Source organism: Dacryopinax primogenitus, assembly GCF_000292625.1.
Source record: "Dacryopinax primogenitus strain DJM-731 SS1 chromosome Unknown DACRYscaffold_19, whole genome shotgun sequence".
NCBI classification, from domain to species: Eukaryota; Fungi; Basidiomycota; class Dacrymycetes; order Dacrymycetales; family Dacrymycetaceae; genus Dacryopinax; species Dacryopinax primogenitus.
Genome location: NW_024467216.1, coordinates 1 through 21,902, shown reverse-complemented (window position 1 = coordinate 21,902; position 21,902 = coordinate 1). Strand labels below are relative to the sequence as shown.

Genomic DNA, 21,902 nt, shown 5'->3' with positions numbered 1-21,902 from the left:
CCCTGAAGTTTTAGCTTCCGTCATCACGTGCATTTAAGCCTCCGTGTTACGTACATAGTAGCCTGGCGTCATTCGATGAGTCCCTATCTCCTTTTGGTGAGGGTAACGCGGCGCACGCCTTCACCATCGACTCGCGAGCTTGGATGAGAGGGGTGACGACCTGCTGTAACAACACATCTCTCACAATATCCTTGCAATGTCTTCTTCTTTTTGGAACTGGTACTCGTATATACCATCAATTCGCTTGCCATCCTTCAATGTACCAGCTCAGATTCAGAACCGTCTCCTTTCATTCGCCATTCGCAGGTCGATAGGCCACCTGCTCAAGAGGGGTGGCGTTGAGATCGACAAGCTAGATACACAGGTGGGACGAGGATGGGTGGAAGTCAAGGATGTCGAGTTAGAGGAAGAGGTCCGTTGGGATATCCTGTTTAATCTTTCCAAAGCTCATGAAGTGTACAGGCGATCAACGCGCTTATCCCTGGCCTCCCTGTTCGACTGACATCGTCCCACCTTGCGTCTATGTCCTTCAGCTTACCAGGGATTCTTACTGCTCCCATAGCACTGAGTCTCTCTGGTCTATCCCTCTCCTTCACACTATCCTCTGTTTCATCCTCCGATGCTGCTCATCAACCCGATCTCGCCCAGAGTGTTACTGAGTTCGTCGGTGAGGTGATGGCGGAGAATGAAGAGGGTCGAGCACTTCGAAGAGACCTAGAGGCTTCGATTATCGACTCTGCTACTGCTCCTACTTCCCGACCGGTCTACAGCCCCGGAACATCACCTGGGCGAACGGAAATCCCCGGTTCCATTGACCCTTTCATGACAATCAACGAGCCCCTCGATGGATCTGCTTCTTTCATATCAGCGGATGTTCCGGAGGAGTCAAACGAGCCACCTGCGGTTTCTATTCTCACCTCCATCCTTGCACGACTCGTCTCAAGATTCTCGCTGAAACTGCACGACATCACCATCCGGATCCTCGATCCCAAGGCTGGTTGGGAGTGGGTCCTCACCCTCGGAGAAGCAGGCTATGAGGGCGTGCAGCGAGAAGCCGAAGCCGAAGCGGGTGGACGTGCTTATGCGAAAGATCTACGCATATTCGCTCAAGCTCTTGAAGAACCTGCAGACATCGAGTCCTGTCATACACCTCTTGGTGATAGCATTGAACCTGGCGAGAGCATGTATGCGTCAGCATACGATAGCCTCCCAGAATCCGTTGCTTCGGTTCTCTCCATTTCAGAAACGCCGCCAGTACCACCAAATCGTGTGCTGCCACTTCTCTTTCTTCCAAGTGTGGAAGCTCAGTTATCCACATCGCTCCTCCCCGCAGCCACTGTCTTTGCGCGTCAGACATCCATCTCTATCGACCTACCTGTGGTCCGGTCCATTATAACACCACAAGTGATCAGCTTAGCTCTGTCTACTGTCTCGCAAGTGTCTGTTCCGTCTGCGATGTCCCCAGCCGTGCCAGGTAGGCCGGCAGAGCCTGTATCGGTGCCAGGTCTGCAAGCTCAACTTAATCTTGGGGCGTGTATGGCGTATGCCATGCCGTATCTCGGCACTCTCTCGCTGGACAGCTTGTGCAATACAACTTTCGAGCCACCGATGTCACATCTCCTTCTTGCTATATCTACTGTTTCGGCCGGTTTCTCCACTAGCCTTGGAGCTGCGATAGCCTTGTCTTCCTCCCCGCCCATTGCTCAACTCAGTTCCGTAGGTTCTCCTGCTCAAACTCGGAGAACGTCGTACGGATCAGGACGGAATCGAGGAGCAAGATCAAGACAGGCCAAACGCAGCATTGACTGCGAGATCGGAAATGTGACGATTGGCTGGAGATGCTCGGGAGACGCAGAGTCCTACGATATCATCTCGTTCTCTGAAACGTTATCGGATCCTTACCCCTCTGGCAAGGCGCTATTCCCTATCTTTTCTCCTTCGCCATGGACTCCAGCTCCTCGGAAAGCTACCTCCCAAGTTATCCGCGCGCGGCATGAGTTTGCTGTTGCAGCTGAAGGCGCCGGAGATGCTGTCGCCGATACGACGACTGTGGAAATTTTGCCTGTGGAGGTGCATCTCGACCTCAGTCTGGTTGACCAGTTTGTGCCATTCGCCGATGTCTTCAAGACGGGCCAGCCTCAGATCCCCATTCCTGTTGGAGAAGTTAGTCGACGCTCATCCAAGGGGCTGCCTACCACTGGCCGGGTCAAAGATCTGCTGGATGATTTAGAAGACGACCATTGCGAGGTTCGCTTTTGCCGTTTAATTATCACGTCCTAGTCTGATTTGATACAGAAGGGTCCACCACCCACATTCCTGTTGACCCTCTCGTTAGTCCGTGTCCTGTTGAGGCCGGCACCGATTCCCCCAGCAACGGAACTTCGGTCAGGGACGTTGGTCGTGGATCTCCATTCTCTTCGGTTTGTTACTGGGGAGGCTGAACCTATGCGCGAGATTGTGCGATGGCATGGAAAGCGCGTCGAACGCACGTTGGTAGGAACTGTGGAATGTAAACGCCTCATGGTTGCTTTCCATGCCGCGAGCGGTGAGTAGACTTGGGCACAGTCCACTGCAATCGACTCATGCTACTCTGCAGACTTGACTGCTGCGGCATTTATCTCCCTTACACCGTTGCTACTAGTTTCTACGTCCCCTTTGGACCAGGCTGCTCCCCTGCTTCCGCGCATTTCGGTGTACACCTCTGCCGCCAAGCTGTCTGTGCCGTCGGCCTCTATCGAGGTCGACGCCAATATTCCTCAGATCCGGATCCAGCTTAACAAGAAGACTCTCGACAACCTTCAGTTGTATGTTGACGACTTGACTCATGCTGCGACAAAGGTGCAAGCTCTCGCGCCAACATCCACCGCGACTACCCTGGCACCTGCAGAGAAATCAGGGGGGGCAGCGGCCAAGATCCTTGTCTCTGAAGGTCAAGGATAGCTCTCTTGACTATGCTGCTATGTGCTAACCCAACATCAATTGCTAGTTTCCATCAAGCTGCTCATTCCTCGAGAGTATGCAGAAGTCCGACCGCTTGAACTAACGCTGTCTGATGTGGACGTGATCGCGGAGCTGAAGTCAGGTGAAAAGGTCTGTTTGTGTCACTTCTTTTCACTGTACAGATCTCATTCTTGTCCAGCATGAAATGGTTCTCTCCGTATCCGCTGTTGATGTTGGCATAATTGAGACTGCACCCACGGGATCATTGACCCTGCTTGATCAGACAGCTCCACGATCACTGGTTTGTCCATCACCAAACAAATGAGAAATATTCTGATCACGTTTTCTAGAGCGTTGGAGCAAGACCAACGTTGCACGTACAGCTTGTGTCCGCCACAAACGCGGAGACCGGACTCAAGCAAAACACAATTAAGGTCACCGGTTACGGCTTCACTTTGTCAATTCCCCCGGACCTTGCGTTTGCCCATCATCTCGGCTTATTTTTCCAAGCTCCTGCTGGCGTATGTGGTAAGACGTATGTTGCAAACCTCTTCTGATGTCATTATTAGGCTTTCGAAAACGCTGTTCCGACAGAGAAGGCATTTGTTGCTGCACAATTGCTATCCGCTTCCGTCCGTATTTTGGCGCCCAATTATCCAGGTTGTGTCGCTCTCAGCATGGGCGACTTGAATCTGTCCACTTCTATTGTCGCGAACAGCCCCACATCTTCTGCTGATGTCTCAGCGCGGGCGCTTCATCTTATGCTAGTTGATAATCCGGTGACCGCCAGGGAAACATCACGATATCGAAATCATCGAAACGTGCCTTCCCCGGGGTACGATTTCTGGAAGGTAAATCCCCTATTTAGCAACAAACTTTGCCTTACCCTATTCCCAGCGCGAAGGATATGCGTCCCTACTGGAAGTTGGTGAACTTGAGACAACCATTCGTAGTGGCGGTGAAGACGCGAGACCACAAACCGAGGTGGGCAATATGTTGATATGGTCATTCTATCTTACCTGTTGTAGGTCACCATCGTACGCTTAATCGTAGGCATCCACGCGTGCGCGGATACCTTCGGTGCTCTTGGAGACTTCATCGCAGATATGGGTACCCTCGGAAAGAAGGAGTATGGCAGGAGTCACCCTTGCTCGCTAGAAGCTGATCAATATTCTTAGACCGCCGTCTCCTCGCATCTATCCCAACACCGTCAGAGCACCTGAGCCTATGAAAAGACATAGTAAGGGTCTGTTATGTAAGTTTTTGTGCGTTTCAGTTTTCTTCACTGCGTATGCTGATGCTGGAACAGCGAGTATCGAGGAGGACGCCTTCCGTCAAGTGCCCGAGCTTGGGTCAATTCCGGACATGATCAAAGATGACTTGCCTACAAATGAGGACTATCTAGGCACATCCTTCCCTCCTCGTAGAGGATACAAAGCCCTGGGACCGGGGACAGAGGATGACGATGATTTTGATGAAATTGAATCGCCAGAACAAACTTTGGCGAATGTCCGAATCCTGGATCCTGAGATTATTTCCCAGCATGAAGGCGAAACAATTCGAATGGTGCATCCGGAAGCGCTGTACATAACAGAGGACTATTACAACGAGGCAAGAGCTGCGGATTTACTCAAGCCATCCCCTGAGTAAGTCAGACAATATCTGGAACTTGCATTCTCTGACCTGTACTTGTTTAGACTAGCGGATTCCAGATTCAGGCTTCGCATACGAGATTGCGACCTGACCTTCAGCATGCACGACGGGTATGATTGGGCGCCGACTCGCAAAGCCATCGAAGAGGAAGTGAAGGCCGTCCGGCGACGTCTTGCGAAGATCAGGCAGCTCCTTGCCGAAGGTCAAACGCCTGATGAAAGCGTGGAGGATGCTGGCGCTACCCTGTTCAACTCAGTTTACATCGGTCTTCCTCCAGACGCGGACGACTTAGACACGGAAGGTTTAATCGCGGCTATTGACCAGGAGCTGAATGATGAAGCGGAAACAGCCAGCCAAGCCAGTTCGTGGTCTTCCTTCCCCAGGAGCTCGCCTCGACCACAGCCTCGCTCTTCTCGAAGCAAAGGGAAACGTCTTACTCGTTCTCATGGGGCTAGGATCCAGTTCTGTGCCAGTGGCTTATCTGTCGAGTTTGACCAAATGGGCAGTCGTGATCCTTTGGGCTCCCGACTGTTGATCATGTCGAGGAACTTCGAAATTCTTGATCATATTAAGACCTCTACATGGAAAAAGTTTCTGACGGATCTGCACACCGATCTTCGTGGCAATGTGCGCGAAGCTGGAGCGGACATGGTACGCGTAGAGCTTCGTAGTGTGCGGCCTAAGCCAGATGAACCAACAGAGGAGGCGCGACTCAGGGTGAGAGTATAATCGCCGGATCCACCACATGTTGACAGACCATTATGTCTAGGCCAAACTTCTTCCGTTAAAGCTCAATGTAGACCAGGATGCGCTGGACTTCATCAAGCAGTTCTTCATGTTCCAAAGGCCGGGAACTGTCGTTCAACCGACTGAAGCTGCCCCACAAGACGCTTTCATCCGTAAGGCTTTCCACACTGACGAAAGCGGAACACCTTGCTCAATAATATATTAGAGCATGTCGAGGTATTCCCTGTTGACATGAAGCTTGACTATAAGCCCAAACGTGTCGACTACAGAGCTCTTCGCGATGGGCGGACCATCGAGCTCATGAATTTCTTCCACTGGGACGGGGCCGAAATCACGTTAAGACATATTCAATTGTCGGGCGTAAGTTCATATTTACTTGACCGACTCTATGTTGATGATACATAGATAACTGGGTGGGCCAAGGTCGGAGAGTTGCTCAACGACATGTGGACTCCAGACGTCAAGGCGCATCAGCTAGCTGAAGTTCTGTCCGGCATTCATCCAATCAAATCGGTTGTTAACGTGGGATCTGGCATGGCCGACCTAGTGCTTCTGCCTATTGGCCAGTACCGCAAAGACAAGCGTATCGTCCGCGGACTGCAGAAGGGCGCAGGAGCCTTTATGAAATCGACGGCGATGGAAGCTTTGAAGGTCGGCGCCCAACTGGCTACCGGCACACAAGTTATCCTCGAGCAGGCGGAGCATGTCCTAGGTGGCAACTTCAGTTCGCCCGTGACGGCGGAATTGGTTGACGACTGGAGCGAAGAGGAATCTGGTGATGAACGCCCTGAGCGGCCTGAGCACATCAGCAAATACGCGGATCAGCCAGCAGATTTCCGAGAAGGAATGCAAGCCGCTTATAAGAGTCTGAGCAAGAACATGCATTCTGCTGCTCAGACTATTTTGGCTGTACCTATGGAAGTGTACGAGCGACCAAACGACGAGGCAAGTTCTGTTTCCTTTGCTTGGGCAAGCACTGACCACGTATTGCAGGGACCCGTCCGCATTGTTGTCCGGGCTGTCCCAATTGCCGTCCTGAAGCCCTTCATTGGTGCGACCGAAGCTTTGAGCAAGGTGGCACTCGGCATTCGCAATTCCATGGACCCCTCCTTGCGCCTTGATCACGAAGGCAAGTACAAGAAGAGGCGCTAACGATATCCGATCGCAAGATTCCCATCAATCCATACCCAGTAACCACCCATTTGAGCATCATAGCTCCGTATCACAACATCTGGCCTTTGTTTCACACTTTCGTTCCACCCATTAGTAGTCTTGCCATGTTGTATTTATACCAACTGAATCATACAGTGTGATTGTATGATGCGCTGGTACCCACCGGTGGGAAGTTTAGGAACACGGGGGCCCGCCGTGAGAGCATGGAAAGCACGTCAGAAAGAAGATACACTACAGAAGCTGATGATGCATTGTTCACAATCGAAAATTACAACAGATCGTCCCGTAAATGTCATGCGCCAAACTGTCCCCCAGCCAATAAGTCTGCCAAGATGCGCGCCTTCTCTTCCCGTTGCTGCGCGGTCAGCCTGTTCCCCATCTTGCCCTTCATGACGCCCATGATGGATCCCGCCTTAACAGGTGGCCGGGCCGCTGGAGAAGAAGAGTCGTGCTCTGTTGAGCAGTGCACGGGCTGGGCGGTTGGAAGACAGTCTGATGGTATTTCCCGCCACGCTTCACCGGTTGTCTGTATTAGTGGTCAGTCTCGAATCTTAACGTCAGAGGAGAGCATTGGACATACTGCTTCGTAAGAACAAGCCGCAGACATTCCCGAGTAAAAGCAGATGAGCCCACCGTGGTGCATGTCCTGGAACGAATTCCCCGCGCCGTGCTTGTTGGTCCCGGGACAATCGAAGCAGTTCAGTCCCACCGGAGAGGCGACATTGGCGCCGACGAATATTGCCAGGTAGAAGAACAGTAACCTTGAGGTGACAAACATAGCGTAGGCACTGTCGCTCTTAGGGGAGCGTGCTCCCTTTGGTAGAGGGAAAAGGAGCGCTGGCAACCCAAAGATGCTGACTTGACGTGTTGTTATATGTTGAGGGTGTGCCAAGCCTAGTCTCCGCAGCACACGACCCCTGATGCCGAGCCGGCACACTCCGAACCAAAACAGTCGCTAATTTCGGCGTCTATTATCTGCAGGACTGAGAGGGATAAAAATTCTTAATTATTATGAACTACAAACCGAAGTCAAATTGTGTCGGTTGTACAGTGAAAGTATCGGATATTGGAGATAGTTGCATAGCGGATGACAGACGGATCGGACTCGATCTGAATATATCGACAATGTTAATCCGATGTCCGATCAACGGAAGAAATCCGAGATAAGATAGCGTTTCTATTGTCCTGCAATTAACCCCTGACTTCTACACTGTTACCATGCCTGCATCCCTGACCAGTCACCTCCTTACCACCTTCTCACCTTCATATGAACGAGCGACTCGACATGCGTTCTTGAAGGCCGCAGGGGAGCGCACTCTCGACAAGGAGACGCTTTCAGCCTGGTTGACACAGGATTATATCTACACCCGCGGTTACCTCAAGCTTGTCGGGCTAATCCTCTCCCGGTACACCGAAGCACCCCTCGACGTCCGGAGACAGCTAGTCAAACTCCTTAGTACGGGCCTCAACAACGTCTCAGAAGAGCAGGCGTTTTTCCTTAGTCAGGCTGAGGAACATGGTCTCGATATACGCACAGTTCCGGCTGGCGTCAAGGCCATCCTGTCGGGCGAAGTGCGGCCATACATGCTTCCCCTACCTGATACTGCCGCGTATGTCGATTTTATGATTGCAACTGGAACTCAGGGAACAATTGAGGAAGCCCTTGTTCTACTCTGGGCTACTGTAAGCATATTTTCGTATCGGATAGCCGTCCCTGAACCTCTCGAACAGGAAAAGGCATGACGACCCCATATGCGGACTTTATACGGCAATTACTTACATTCCAATGCAGTGCTACCTCGAAGCATGGACTTTCGCGTCCCAATGCTCCCCGGCCGAGACACCGGGCCCTGCTGCTGCGGCGTTAGACAAATTTATCCATAACTGGAGCCACCCCGAATTCCGCCAGTTTGTCGATGAACTTGGCGAGGTTGTCGACCAACTCGGTGTTACAGTGGACAGGAATGACAGTAGCTGCGAGAAGGCGGAAGGCGTTATGTACCGCGTTCTCCACCTGGAGGAGATGTTTTGGCCGAAGATGTGAACACATGTTCCCACAACAATCTTGTACGTCGCGGAAGTCTAAAGAAGAGGACAATATCTCCCTCCAATAACAAGGGAAATAAAATTTCAAGGCGGAAAAGCGGGTATAGACTGCGCCGAGGGACGCAACGCGTCCTACTCGGTCCAGACATCCATCACTTCTGTGGTCCATCACGTGTGGAACCATAGAATTATACCCTTTATGGAGAGCGGCAAGAAAGGAATTCCCCCTCCTTCTCGCTGATATATATAAAGGTAAACCAGCCGCCGCAATCTTCTCACCGTTTTCGCTTCCTCTCTACCGTCTATTTGAAAGTATGTGCGTAACCTCTTACTTACCTCTACCACCTTCCTGAGTCCCCTCAGTTATCTCGCATCACCTTCAACTAAAGTATGTCGGGCAAGGCGTTCTTCAACTTGCGCATTGGGTCGAAGGACCCAAAATATTCCTTCCTAGAGTCTAAGAAGCACCGATTATCTGTCAACGCGTTGCTGACGACTGGCCTTGTTCTTGCGACTCCTGCTCCATCGGCAACCGACGATCCTGCCATGGCGTCCAATGCCATCGTACGTATCAAGGAGTCAGTGACTCATAAACCACTCAATACTTCGATGTGTTCTGGCGATTATACTGTACCTCTGGTCGTCCCTGCCACCACCTCTTACACCCTCTCCGCGGCTTCTTGCATCTCAACGACTGTCATCCTACCCGCCCCAAAGCCAAAGTCTGTGGAGAATGCTTCCCTTCGCGCCATTACCAGTACCCCTCTGAAACGCGTCTCCAGTTCAGCGGTCGGAGTTCATCTTCCTTTGCTCGTCAACGCGTGGCATCCTTCCTGCCTAGATGCGAGTGCAGCCGTTCCCGAAGTGACGATCGTCCCTGCCGATGACTTGCATCCTCGTCACGCGATGCCCGATTCATCTATCGTTTCGGCGACTCCAGTTGCCATGGCATATGAGCTCCTTGACCAGGCAACCCTGCAAATCGTGTTCTGCGGTCTGGAGGGCAAAGAGCGACCGGAGGCCTTCCGTCATCTGCAATCTTTGGGGAATATGTTGATTCAACTGGTTGTATTGATGGAGCTCCCCTCATTGTTTCCCGGTGCTACGGCTGATGTATACAAGGTGAGCTTTTCTCACCTGATAGAAAACCAAGTTCTTATCCAATGGCAGGCGAAAACGGCGCAAATTCTATCGGGATTGGGGTTGCTAGCTGATGCAGCCATCGAATGTGACTTCCCGCAACGTATCGCTGCTGTTGCCAACCATGCTTCTATCGTGACGACACCAATCCTGGCCGACACATTTCAAGCGTTTGTTGGGGCTATCGTCGTGCACAACAACCATGACATGACCGTCAGTTACAAGTACTGCCGCGAGGCACTTGTCGCGCATCTTGAAAGGTCCGCGCTCCTCAGAAGTATCACCACGCATGAAGAAAAAAAGGCGGCCGTACCTAGCCGAAGGAGCAAGAAAGGCCGCCTGACCGAGTCGGCGCCTGTGAGCTTCGAAGCTATGTACGAATCCAATTATTACCCAATGATGTACTTAATCTGATTAACGGGTAGAGAGCCGTCCACCGTAGAGGAAGGTACGGATGTCCAGCCGATGGCTGGAATGTTTCTACAAAACCCCGTCAGCAACGTCGCAGCCCCCAAGATAGGTATGATTACACCTGTTACGGTCGCAACACTGTTCCTACCGTCTCCACCCTCGAGCGAGAAACCCACAGCCAAGCAAAAAGAGAGAGTACATGCGATCTCCTCTCTATCACACTTATCTCGAGCCAACAATCAAAGAAGTCATCCCATTTTGACGATGACGACGACTTGTTCACAAAGGGTTTCAATCAATGAGATTGACAGCGCTGCTCAGATGAAGGTTGAAGAGACCGTTGCAGGATCAAACTCCTGCTCCGTGCCACAATCAGCTCAAAACTCTTGTGGTGGAAAGGCCTCCCACCCCAATCTTCCCGAGCGCCCAACATTATATCCACGGCCTGATTTTACAGGAAACGAGGAAAATGGGCGAGATCGTGCTAACGGGCCCCGGCGCGGGCACGGGGGCCAACGGAAGTTCAAACCCAGGCCAGAGCCGCTACGTCGTGTCTTCGAAAACGATGGTCTTTCTCCGGACGAACTGCGAATCAGAGATGGCTTGCCTCCGCTGGCGCTCAAAGAAGACAGCCCAGGCAACAAGGCTCAGAAACCCGCCGTGCGTATCCCAGTTGACTTGCATCCTCCGAAACGCCAGCTGGCAGCAGTGATAGACGAGCACGAGGACAGTCCGGCCGTGCAGATCGAAGATACTTGGCGTCCACCAAAACGAAAAGAAAAGGAATTATGCGAGGGGCATGGTGAGGACACTGTCAAAAAAGCGCATTCGCCGCAAAGACCACAAAGACCAGTCAAGAGGATAAAAAGGACATGTGAGCTACTCATCGATCTGAGTAGAACATATCCTCACCCTTTTATCTGCAGTTGAAGGCCTTTCTGGATGTAAGCTGCAGCTCGATGAGTACATGCGCAAGCACTATCCCACTGTGGACATGAATTACAAGCCCTGGGGCATCTTTCAGTTGGGTGTTTGTCGTGACGGCGATCGCAACATCGAGATACCTCTGGTTATCGGTGCCCCGTTGAACATCAAGGTGACAGGAGCTGGTCTTACTGCAGCTGACGCCGAGGAAGATGCCGCTTCACAAGTGCTAAAACAATTGCCTGCAATAGAGAGCAAGTAGGACCGCGCTCACCGAGGGCACCATGATATGATTACGTGTCTACATAGCTGTAGCTCATCTCCTGTAATACGTGAAAGCAAAGTGATTGTAGAATATTGTTTTAATTCGTAATTGAATTCCGCACCTCGAGAACCAAAAAACAACACTCCAGGTATTGCTGAATGCCTCCGGCGACGCGCTAGGTTGGCCAGTCGCGCCTGACAACAAAAAAGGACTGCTTTCGCATATACCCTTCACTTTCCTCAACATGTCGTTCTTCTCATCAGCAACAGCAAGCACGAGCACTGCAGCTGCTGCCACCCCTGGTGATCTATCGAAGGACATCGAAGTTCAGCAGCCACCAACGGACTCCATCTCGTGCTTAGCTTTCTCACCAACCGCTGACATCCTTGCCGTGAGCAGCTGGGATAATGGAGTGCGCAGCGCTATTCCTCAATGTGTTGTTGTTTTTAAATGAGGATATAGGTACGAGCGTACGAGGTTATGGCGAGCGGACAAACTGCGGGCAAATTTATGTATAATCACGACCAGCCTGTGTTGTCCGTGTGTTGGAGCAAGGTGCGTGATCTCAGCGTCTCCAGAAGTTCTCAGCCGATGATCTTCATCAGGACGGTACCAAGCTCTTTTCCGGAGGTGCAGACAAGCTCGCCAAGATGTACGACGTAAGCACTGGTCAGACGACTCAAGTTGCCGTGCACGAGGATGCTGTCAGACATGTTCGGTGGGTGGATCAAGCAAACGTATTGGCGACGGGGAGCTGGGACAAAACCCTTAAGGTATGTACCTGGCCTTGAACACGAGGTTAGAAATGAGGATTCATTTCTCTTTGTTGTAGTACTGGGATACTCGTCAGCAACAGCCGGTTGCGACAGTTCAGATGCCTCACAAAGTCTACGCAATGGACATTCAGTATCCACTGTTGGTGGTCGGCACCGCTGAGCGTAATGTGTGCATGCTTAATCTCCAAAATCCAACTCAGATCGTTCGGGTATGTTCTCAAGATGGAGATGTCTGATCCATACTCATTCTTTTCAGACAATACAAAGCCCGTTAAAACATCAGACGAGATGCGTCGCTTGCTTCACAACTGGGGATGGGTTTGCGCTGGGAAGTGTAGAAGGTCGTGTTGCCATTCAGTAAGAGAAGTCTGTATACAATTCAAGATGTTTGCTGATCGCGACTCAGAGTCGTGGATGAGAAGATCACCAATCAAAATTTCTCCTTCAAATGTCACCGAAGGGATTCACCTGGAACGAAAGATCAAGGGCAAGTCTATGCGGTGAACGACATCAGCTTCCACCACCAGCAGGGAACGTTTTCTACTGCTGGAGCAGACGGGGTTTTCACCTTCTGGGATAAGGACGCCCGTAGTAGGCTCAAGTGTATGTGGCTGCTTATGTTCCTCAACTTCTGTCCTAATGTGTGCTTTGCAGCCTTTGACAGCGGTCTGAATCCCATTTCCGCTACTGCGTTCAATGCAAGCGGGACAGCATTTGCATATGCCATCTCATACGATTGGTCAAAAGGGCACACTGGCAATGTAACCGGTCATCCCAACAAGATTATGCTGCATCCGGTGAAGGAGGATGAGGTGAAGAAGCGGCCACCTAAGAAATGATCTCGTGTTGTTTCTTCACCGCGTGTAGTCCCGGTATTCTACGATCTCTGGATGAGAGACAAGGTACCGGCATAATCGACACCGTAGCTTCTATATTACACTCATGTATCTATATACACCTGTCACCTTGACCTTTACACAGATATTAATTGTAGTAGTTGTATGAAGCTTTTCCCATGATTCTCATATCCCGCAGGTCACACATTTCAGGGCTCACGCGTTGGGCGCTTGAAGAGCGGCGCGTCGACATGTAGTCATTGTTTTCCTGCTCCTCCTCGTTGCCGCTCCTGTCCTCATCATGTCCTTCTTCCCTTCAGCAGCGAGTACAAGCACAACTGCTACTCTTGGAGACGTTTCCAAGGATGTTGAGGTACAACAACCTCCCACAGACTCTATCTCATGGATGGCTTTCTCACCCACAGCCGATATTCTGGCTGTAAGTACATGGGATAATGCTGTGAGCAACCTCGTACCTTGTGTTACCTGTTGCATACTGAATGCACTACAGGTCCGTGCATATGAGATGGGACCGGCGGGCGTGACGCAGGGCAAGTTTATGTACACACATGAACAGCCTGTTTTGTCTGTGTGTTGGAGTCGAGTAAGTGTGTTCGCCACCGTCTTCTCCTTTTTATCTCACATCTCTCAAGGATGGTTCGAAAGTATTCTCCGGTGGTGCAGACAAGATCGCCAAAGTGTACGATGTAGCCTCGGGACAGTCCACGCAGGTCGCTGTCCACGACGAACCGATTAAGGCTGTGCGTTGGGTGGATCAGGTCAACGTGCTGGCCACCGGGGGTTGGGATAAACTGATCAAAGTAAGGATCCATATGACCAAGTACAATGCGTACCACTGACTGAAGTAGTACTGGGACATGCGATCATCTCAACCAGTGGCTACTGTCACCTTGACACACAAGGTTTACGGGATGGACGTCCAATACCCGTTACTTGTCGCGGCAACTGGCGACCGCCAAATCGCAATGATCAATCTAACCAATCCTAGTACTATCCACCGCGTACGTACGGCTGAGAGGGCCGAGTTAGTGACACCGTCTGATTATTGCCAGAGTATACCAAGCCCGCTGAAACAACAAACCCGTTGTATAACATGTTTCCCAAGCGCGGACGGATTTGCACTAGGAAGCATAGAAGGGAGGGTGGCAATCCAGTGCGTATGGATCACTTATCTAGGGGCGTGTGATGAGCTGACCTCACATCAGCAATGTCGACGAACAGAACACGACATCCAATTACTCTTTCCGATGCCACCGGAAGGATGGGCCTACGAAGTCACAGGATGATGTGTACTCCGTGAACGATATCAAGTTCCACCCAGTTCAAGGCACATTCTCGACTGCTGGCTCCGACGGAGGATTTACTTTTTGGGATAAAGATGCAAGAAGTCGGTTGAAAAGTACGTGACACTCTTTTCGTTTCTGTGTTTCAAACTGAGAACATGACAGGCTTTGAACCAACGAAGAGCTCTATATCGACAACATGTTTCAACGCAAGCGGCACTGTCTTTGCATATGCGGTGTCTTACGACTGGTCGAAAGGATACACTGGTAATGTGAGTGGTCATCCGAACAAGATCATGCTGCACCCGATCAAGGAGGAAGAGGTGAGGAAGAGACCACCGAAGAAGTAGAGATTCGCTGCAGTACGCTTTCTGCGACTCCATTCAGGATACCTTGTAGTTATCTTTTTGGGAGCATACGTTCTGTTGTCAATGCACATCTCTACATATCTTCATTATGTACGTTCTGATGATCCGGTAAGGACGGGATGCCAAAATTAGCGTTGTAAAGGAGAACTGCCTCCGTCTGGTGCAGTCCCCATCGGCATCCCCTGGCCCTGGTCGCCGTCGTCGACGAACGCTTTTCATCTCAACTTCAAATTCTTTTTGAAACGGGCTGCTCTACATGCCGCCCCGCTCACTGCCCCCGCTGTTAGCAACCTACCACAATCTTTCTTTCACAGAGGCTCTCTTACCTGAAGACGACGACGCGTCCTTCATCCACGTAAACGACCCTTACCAGGACCCGACAGACGACGAAGGTCTACCGCTTCACTATTCCATGGCGGAAGAGAGCACACGCAGGAGGAACGTGTCCTCTTCCAGCTATGGGAACTCAAAAAAGGAGGAAGGTTTTGTCTACGATGATCAAAGCGCATCGCAGGACGACGCCGACGGGAAGGGCTTGAGCGCTAAGCATGCCAAATTCCTTCCTAGAGGCCAGCAGCATGTCCGACCGCGTCGCTTGCCGCCGCCATCAACGCTCGTGAGTCATCGTCAATATTTATGCGTAGATGGCATGTTTACTGTGTCACAGACTGAATTTATTCAACAAAATTGGGAGTGGATCCCACCCGTCATCTACACGCTCCTTGCCGCCTTTACTCGGTATTACCAAATCGGAAAATCCAACGTGGTAGTCTGGGATGAGGTGAGGCAGAATACGCCCATGAGATGTTTTGTCTGATGGTTTCATTAGGCCCATTTCGGTAAATTCGGCTCGCATTACCTCAAGCGGGATTTCTACTTCGACGTGCATCCCCCGCTTGGGAAGATGCTCGTCGGTTTAGCCGGGCTGTTGTCCGGCTACGATGGCTCTTTTGAGTTCAAGTCAGGCGAAGCGTACCCCTCCCACGTTCCGTATACCGCAATGCGGGTGATTCTTGCAACCTTCGGTGTCGGCATGGTCCCCATCGGTTGGTTTACCGCCGTGGAGTTGGGCTTTAGCCAAAGGGCCTGCCATCTTGTCACGCTCATGGTACTTTGCGGTCAGATCGTCCATCTTCCGATCTGGATTGCCATAGCTGACGGATTGGTCTGTAGATTGTGCCTGGGCTACAATCAGTCGATTCATTCTACTTGACTCCATGCTCTTGTTCTTCACTTTCACTACTGTGTTCGGTCTCACCAAGTTCCATAATCAACAGTGGAGGTGAGTACTATTGCCCAATACTACAAACAAGGCTGATTCTGGTCTACAGATCATTTTCATTTGAGTGGTGGTTCTGGCTTGCGTTCACCGGCGTGTCTATCGGTTGCGTAGACAGCGTGAAGTGGGTTGGCTTTTTCGTCACCGCGCTTGTGGGTCTGTACACCATCGAGGATTTATGGGAGAAGTTCGGCGATTTGCAAATGCCTATAGTGCGTCAACATTGTTGTTCTTTGACGCCGCCCTAACACGCGCCGGTATACTAGAGAATCTACCTCCGGCATTGGGCGGCTCGAATCCTGTGTTTGATTATCACACCCTTTATGGTGTACCTGGCCTCTTTCAAAATACATTTCCTTATCTTGAACCACTCTGGTCCTGGAGATGCCCAGATGAGCTCCTTATTCCAAGCCAATTTGCGAGGCAACGACTTCTCTCAGAATCCACTCGGTAACGCAAACAACGCTGCAGGTGTTGTCCCGTTCACTCACATCGAACTTAGAGGTCGCCTACGGCTCCAAGATCACCCTCAAGAACATGGGTTGGGGTGGCGGATTGCTTCACTCTCATCCTCACTCATACCCTACCGGTTCGCAGCAGCAACAGGTCACTTGTTACCACTATAAAGACGACAATAACCACTGGCTGGTTATGCCTCGCTGGGACGAGAAGGAGTACGATCCAAACGGCGACCTTCGCTTCCTTCAAGACGGGGATACAGTCCGACTTATTCATGCCTCAACCGGCCGGAATATGCATTCCCATCCCCTGCCAGCACCGATTACCAAACTCAACAACGAGGTCAGTTGTTACGGAAATGCTACTGTCGGGGATCATCAAGACCATTGGGCCGTCGAAGTGGTGGATGATCTTAATATGGGTTCCAAGGACAAGGTCCACCGCATACATTCTCTCACAACACGTCTACGACTGAAGCACGTCGCCCAAGGGTGTTATCTGCGAGCTGCCAATGCAATCCTTCCCCAATGGGGTTGGAAACAGGTCGAAGTATCTTGCGTGAAGGAGAATAATCCGAGAGATGCTCATACATATTGGAACGTTGAAAGCCACTGGAACGACCGTTGTACGTAGCTTGATTTCTCTTGCACTAATAACGTTTGCTCACGATACGCAGTGCCTCGAGGCGAGGTAAAGCTTTACCGCTCACCGTTCTTCCGTGACTTCTGGCATCTCAATGTCGCCATGATGACCTCGAATAACGCTCTCATCCCAGACCCAGACAAGGAAGACATCCTGGCGTCGACACCTTACCAGTGGCCCTGGCTGAATGTGGGATTGCGAATGTGCGGTTGGGGGGACCAGCAGATCAAATACTACCTCTTGGGCAATCCAATCGTTTGGTGGAGCGGTACAGCAAGTCTCTTGCTGTCTCTCGTTGCCCTTGGCGTGTACTTGTTGAGGATGCAGCGGCGGTACAACGATTTCGAGCCAGGTATGTCCTGTCCATACCACCAGAGCCATTGCTAATGGATATTGTAGGTCAGTGGGACCACGTCTTGTACGTCGGAAAAGTCGCCTTGATAGGCTGGTTCCTACATTACTGTAAGTGATCACGTTTCAGATCAAACAGTCAGATTAAACGTGTTTAGTCCCGTTCTTGGCCATGGGTCGTGTCACATACATCCATCATTATGCACGTCCATTCCCTAGTTGACTCACGCAGTCCGTCTACTAACGAGAAGTACAGCTCCCCGCCTTATGGTTCTCCGTCCTGATGACTGGCCATCTTCTGGATCACTTCATATTCAAATCCAAACGCTTGTCGGAGCGCACAAAATGGACCGTCTTCATCTTCTGCGCGCTGGCCGTTATCGAGACGTTCCTCTGGTTTAGAGGTATCGTTTTCGGAATTGAAGGCCCAATCCAGGACTACAAGGGTTTGTTGTGGAGAAAGGTGAGCTTGTTGAACAATCCAAAGGAACCCTCTGACGAACGACAAACTGCAGTCTTGGAATATCTATTAAACGCTCGGACTAACTATGCTAGTTTTGCATGCTGTATACTATCCTACACGCATAGAATACCAATCCGTGATAACCCTGTCCTCAGGGTCGCGTGCACATACATACCCGCAGTCGTGAGCATGCGCCACCTGTCCGTCTCGGTGGTCACTGGTCGCATGCATGCCACGGTCTCTTCGCTTCGCTGTGTACTATAACAACTGTTTGTTGCTTTAATGTCCGATCTTACCTGGTGGGTTGTCACTGCATTATGAGGAAATGCCCCAAGATAACATCGTCGCAGGCAATTTATAATCAAGTTCATCATTGTCGGCGACGCAGGCGTTGGCAAGAGCTCCATACTCATCCGCTTTACCGACTCTCGATTTCTGGCCAATCCAGATCCGACAGTGCGTATTTCGCTTAGCACCGTGAGCAGCCATTGACTGATCTAGTAGCTCGGCGTTGAGTTTGGTTCTAAATTGGTGCATTTGGCGGATGAGGACAAGACTATAAAGGTGCAGAGTACGTCTTGTTGTGCCGGACTCGTTTCGGTATTTCTCATTCAGGAACAGTATGGGATACTGCTGGTGCTGAGCAGTTTAGGAGCATCACACGGTCATATTATCGAGGCGCAGCTGGAGCATTGCTGGTGTATGATGCAACGTCGCGCACAAGTTGGTGGTCTGTCTGGGCGCTCGTGCAGTGCTCTCATGATTACGCAGGTTTTAACAACGCCAAGTCGTGGCTTCAAGATGTTCGAGAGCATGCCGATCCTAACTTGACATGCATTCTGGTCGCCAACAAGCTTGATCTGCTTCAGGAAGGAGAGGAAGGAGACCGACGGCGAGCCGTGACAAAGGAAGAAGCAGCTGCGTGGGCCAACGAGGAGGGTTTACTTTTTCTAGAGGGGAGTGCGAAGACCGGCGAGAACATTGAAGAGGTACTTTATTTCCATAAGCAGCAAGCATCGTATCGCTCATCTGTGGTCAGGCATTCGAGAGTGCAGTGAGGGATATCCTGGATAAGATTAAGCGGGGTGTATTCGACCATCATAAAGTGCGTCTTCCTCTGTCCCCTCGTATGACATACTCACCAGAGAATGTAGCCGTCTGGGATAAAACCTGCCCGGTCAGCGCCTGGATCAACTGGACTTTCGTTGGAGACGGAGGAGAAACCCCCTGGTTATTGCTGTACATGAACGATTGACGTTGTATTTGTATTATCTATCTTATTATTGTAGTATGTGCTGCAAATAATGATCGTCTCAGGAGTGTTGCCCGTCGTCGAGACGGAGAGGACCGGAGCTGTAATTGCCCCACACGTTCGCGGCAATCACGCTCGACATGTTACGCACCCTTACGGCAACGACAGGCATATGCGCTGACCCCATTCCCCACTGACGGTCTCGGTCGACATGCATCAACGACGAGCACACTATCCTTAGCTCTGCTCTCTCTCATACCACCATGTCGACCACATTGGTTTATGCTCTCGCTCTCGCTTTCTGTCGCACTATCCTCAACATCTTCTTCAGAGAGATCAGGTCCAGAGGGGCATACAACATCCCTCGCACAGGCCCCGTCATCTTCGCTGCCGCTCCCCATCACAACCAGTTTCTCGATGTTCTCTTAGCAAGTCAGGTATGGAATGAGTCGCACAGGCATGTCGGATTCATCGTCGCAGCATCTAGCATGCGCGAGCGGTTTATCGGGACATTGGGACGGCTCCTCGGTGCAAGTGAGCCTCTTTCCACTCCATTGACATACCTATGCTGATCTTATCCTAGTCGCTGTCGAACGTGCTCAAGATGTGGCAAAAGCGGGAAAGGGATTTGTATATCTGGACAACGACGATCCTACTCTCCTCCATGGCATCAACACCAGCTTCACCGCCCAGCTGGGCCCAAAGAACCAGATTCTTCTCCCAAAGGCCGCTTCATCTGCTATCGCCCAGGTCGCTGAAGTTCTGTCTGACACCGAAGCTCGACTGAAGGGCCCATTTTCTGTTGGGGATGGTGCGATCGGAACGAAGAAAGTAAGAGACCAGTGTATCAAGCTCAGAAAGGACGGCAAAGCAGGATTGGACTATAAAGTGCTTCCTCATATCGACCATCACGAGATGTACGAGCACGTATATGACCGTCTTAAGTCGGGGGGTGCGATTGGAATATTTCCTGAAGGTATGCAGAATCGAGAATTTACTAGGCCGGTGCACTGAGCTCCATGTAGGAGGTAGTCACGACCGGACCGATCTTTTACCCTTTAAAGCTGGAATCGCGATCATGGCCCTCGGCGCCATGGCTTCTGACCCGAATCTGAAAGTTCAGATAGTTCCCTGCGGTCTATCGTATTTCCACGCACACAAGTTCCGCTCTCGTGTTGTCATCGAATTTGGGCAACCGTTCGAAGTTCCACAAGAACTCGTGGAACAGTTCAAGGCGGGAGGAGAGGGGAAACGCCTTGCCTCTGCGAGGTTATTGGAGATCATATACGACGCTCTGAAGACTGTCACTGTGCGCGCCCCGGATTACGACACATTGCAGGTATGCCACATGCTCGTTCCCACGCAACCTCACTTCTAATAGTCAAGCCAGCTCATTCAAGCCAGCCGACGGTTGTACAACACCCCCGGCCAACATTTGACCCTGAGCCAAGTTGTCCAGCTCAATAGACGTTTTATTGAGGGATACCTGCATTTTCAAGACGAGCCGCGCATCCAAGCTCTTAAGCAGCGTGTGATCGCGTACAATGAGCAACTTCACGCTCTTGGCCTTCGAGACCATCAAGTAGAAGGTGCTACCCGAGCCGCGTGGAAGAGCTTCACCCTACTCGTTTATCGGACCGGTCTTGTTCTCACTTGGACGATCTTTGCTCTTCCTGGTGTCATCCTCAATGGACCAATATTCATTGTTGCTGCGTATATGTCTGAGAAGAAAGCTAAAGGTTGTTCCAAAATTCACTGGATTGGATGAGGATGCTCATTCCTTCTCAGAGGCATTGGCTAAATCGGTCGTAAAGGTTGCCGCCAGAGATGTGATGGCAACCTGGAAAGTTCTCGTCTTTCTCGCTCTCACTCCGATTCTTTACACGATATACGCCATCATTGGAACATATATTGCGTACTATGTCGGCGCTGAGACCTACTGGGTCATCGCTACCCCATTCATCACGTATACTGTGGTACCCGTCATAGGTTATTGTGCTCTGAAATTTGGCGAGGCTGGAATGGATGTCTACAAGTACGCCTTTTCCCCGAGTACTGATGACATTGGTCTCAATGTTCATCAGGAGTTTACCTCCTCTGGTTCTTGCCGTATTGCCTGGTCAACATAAGCGCCTCGAGAAGCTGAAGCAGACCCGAGCAGATATCTCAAACGAGATCTCCTCTGTCATAGATGAATTCGGACCAAAGCTGTACGGAAACCACTTCAATCAAGTAAGATTAACATGGCCTCGGACCTCTGCCCCTACTTATAATTCTCGCAGCGCCGCATTGTACACCCAGCCGCAGGACCACCGCCTGGTCAGCCGCCTGCACTGGGTCGCCGGAGATCTAACACCAGTGGGGTTGACGCCCAAGGCAACCTTCTCATCCATCCAATGACCTGGCTCGACGAGCGCGTATTCGGATGGACACATTCTAATAAAAGCAGTGCAAGTACCAGCAGAGAGACTAGCCGTACCGCATCACCCGTACCGTCCGACGACGAGGACGACGAGAAGAGTAATGCTTTAGTGGAGCGTGGCGATTGGGATGATGTTATTGGCATGCTAAATGCCCACGAGAAGCGGCGGGCTAGTCGTAGTTATGCTAGCCGTTAACAAATCCTGTACATTCATGGACTCAATGTACGGGAGGTGATGGCCCCGTACCTCTCCTATAACTGAGTGGTCTACCCGGTCAGGGTTCTGTGAGATTTATAGGGTGCACCCCTAACCCCCTAACCCAACCCTAGAAGGGTTAGGGTTAGGGTTAGGGTTAGGGTTAGGGTTAGGGTTAGGGTTAGGGTTAGGGTTAGGGTTAGGGTTAGGGTTAGGGTTAGGGTTAGGGTTAGGGTTAGGGTTAGGGTTAGGGTT

The 21,902-nt window shown here is 51.1% G+C and overlaps 9 protein-coding genes across 9 annotated transcripts; 8 read left to right on the top strand and 1 right to left on the bottom strand.

Annotated features, from left to right (window-relative positions):
• Positions 1-196: 196 nt before the first annotated feature.
• On the top strand, positions 197-6,492 carry DACRYDRAFT_110744 (uncharacterized protein; the record flags this gene model as incomplete). Its single annotated transcript, XM_040769114.1, has 16 exons — positions 197-412; positions 463-2,247; positions 2,296-2,545; positions 2,597-2,929; positions 2,987-3,090; positions 3,140-3,241; positions 3,291-3,461; positions 3,510-3,791; positions 3,838-3,924; positions 3,969-4,069; positions 4,119-4,195; positions 4,250-4,586; positions 4,638-5,310; positions 5,363-5,492; positions 5,546-5,700; positions 5,746-6,492. 16 exons carry the CDS (start codon positions 197-199, stop codon positions 6,490-6,492), a joined length of 5,550 nt encoding a protein of 1,849 aa, XP_040625202.1.
• Positions 6,493-6,745: 253 nt separating this feature from the next.
• On the bottom strand, positions 6,746-7,368 carry DACRYDRAFT_24381 (uncharacterized protein). Its single transcript, XM_040773665.1, has 2 exons — positions 7,094-7,368; positions 6,746-7,039 (listed from the first exon to the last, which is right to left on the bottom strand). The coding sequence occupies exons 1-2, from the start codon at positions 7,289-7,291 to the stop codon at positions 6,806-6,808; spliced, it is 432 nt and encodes a 143-aa protein (XP_040625201.1). The 5' UTR covers positions 7,292-7,368; the 3' UTR covers positions 6,746-6,805.
• Positions 7,369-7,731: 363 nt separating this feature from the next.
• DACRYDRAFT_57649 (heme oxygenase-like protein) lies at positions 7,732-8,557 on the top strand (the record flags this gene model as incomplete). The annotated part of the gene is made up of 2 exons (XM_040775461.1): positions 7,732-8,196; positions 8,306-8,557. 2 exons carry the CDS (start codon positions 7,732-7,734, stop codon positions 8,555-8,557), a joined length of 717 nt encoding a protein of 238 aa, XP_040625200.1.
• A 392-nt stretch (positions 8,558-8,949) lies between these two features.
• DACRYDRAFT_17987 (uncharacterized protein) lies at positions 8,950-11,296 on the top strand (the record flags this gene model as incomplete). Its single annotated transcript, XM_040771322.1, has 4 exons — positions 8,950-10,056; positions 10,125-10,147; positions 10,398-10,984; positions 11,037-11,296. The coding sequence occupies 4 exons, from the start codon at positions 8,950-8,952 to the stop codon at positions 11,294-11,296; spliced, it is 1,977 nt and encodes a 658-aa protein (XP_040625199.1).
• Positions 11,297-11,532: 236 nt separating this feature from the next.
• Positions 11,533-13,040, top strand: DACRYDRAFT_83421 (WD40 repeat-like protein). Its single transcript, XM_040776624.1, has 7 exons — positions 11,533-11,711; positions 11,762-11,854; positions 11,905-12,072; positions 12,132-12,284; positions 12,332-12,432; positions 12,482-12,678; positions 12,730-13,040. Exons 1-7 carry the CDS (start codon positions 11,544-11,546, stop codon positions 12,912-12,914), a joined length of 1,065 nt encoding a protein of 354 aa, XP_040625198.1. The 5' UTR covers positions 11,533-11,543; the 3' UTR covers positions 12,915-13,040.
• A 124-nt stretch (positions 13,041-13,164) lies between these two features.
• On the top strand, positions 13,165-14,648 carry DACRYDRAFT_24379 (WD40 repeat-like protein). Its single transcript, XM_040773664.1, has 7 exons — positions 13,165-13,371; positions 13,423-13,515; positions 13,565-13,732; positions 13,781-13,933; positions 13,985-14,085; positions 14,138-14,331; positions 14,381-14,648. Exons 1-7 carry the CDS (start codon positions 13,213-13,215, stop codon positions 14,563-14,565), a joined length of 1,053 nt encoding a protein of 350 aa, XP_040625197.1. The 5' UTR covers positions 13,165-13,212; the 3' UTR covers positions 14,566-14,648.
• A 315-nt stretch (positions 14,649-14,963) lies between these two features.
• DACRYDRAFT_24378 (glycosyltransferase family 39 protein) lies at positions 14,964-17,939 on the top strand. The gene is made up of 12 exons (XM_040773663.1): positions 14,964-15,199; positions 15,251-15,364; positions 15,413-15,701; positions 15,757-15,865; positions 15,915-16,074; positions 16,129-16,312; positions 16,365-16,946; positions 16,998-17,315; positions 17,363-17,425; positions 17,473-17,516; positions 17,571-17,777; positions 17,830-17,939. Exons 1-12 carry the CDS (start codon positions 14,996-14,998, stop codon positions 17,845-17,847), a joined length of 2,292 nt encoding a protein of 763 aa, XP_040625196.1. The 5' UTR covers positions 14,964-14,995; the 3' UTR covers positions 17,848-17,939.
• A 53-nt stretch (positions 17,940-17,992) lies between these two features.
• Positions 17,993-19,024, top strand: DACRYDRAFT_118609 (ras-domain-containing protein; the record flags this gene model as incomplete). Its single annotated transcript, XM_040770619.1, has 7 exons — positions 17,993-18,076; positions 18,128-18,233; positions 18,282-18,348; positions 18,399-18,500; positions 18,549-18,766; positions 18,817-18,882; positions 18,932-19,024. Exons 1-7 carry the CDS (start codon positions 18,060-18,062, stop codon positions 19,022-19,024), a joined length of 669 nt encoding a protein of 222 aa, XP_040625195.1. The 5' UTR covers positions 17,993-18,059.
• Positions 19,025-19,236: 212 nt separating this feature from the next.
• On the top strand, positions 19,237-21,647 carry DACRYDRAFT_118608 (uncharacterized protein; the record flags this gene model as incomplete). The annotated part of the gene is made up of 7 exons (XM_040770618.1): positions 19,237-19,563; positions 19,613-20,005; positions 20,055-20,368; positions 20,420-20,768; positions 20,818-21,064; positions 21,114-21,261; positions 21,312-21,647. Exons 1-7 carry the CDS (start codon positions 19,293-19,295, stop codon positions 21,645-21,647), a joined length of 2,058 nt encoding a protein of 685 aa, XP_040625194.1. The 5' UTR covers positions 19,237-19,292.
• Positions 21,648-21,902: the final 255 nt, after the last annotated feature.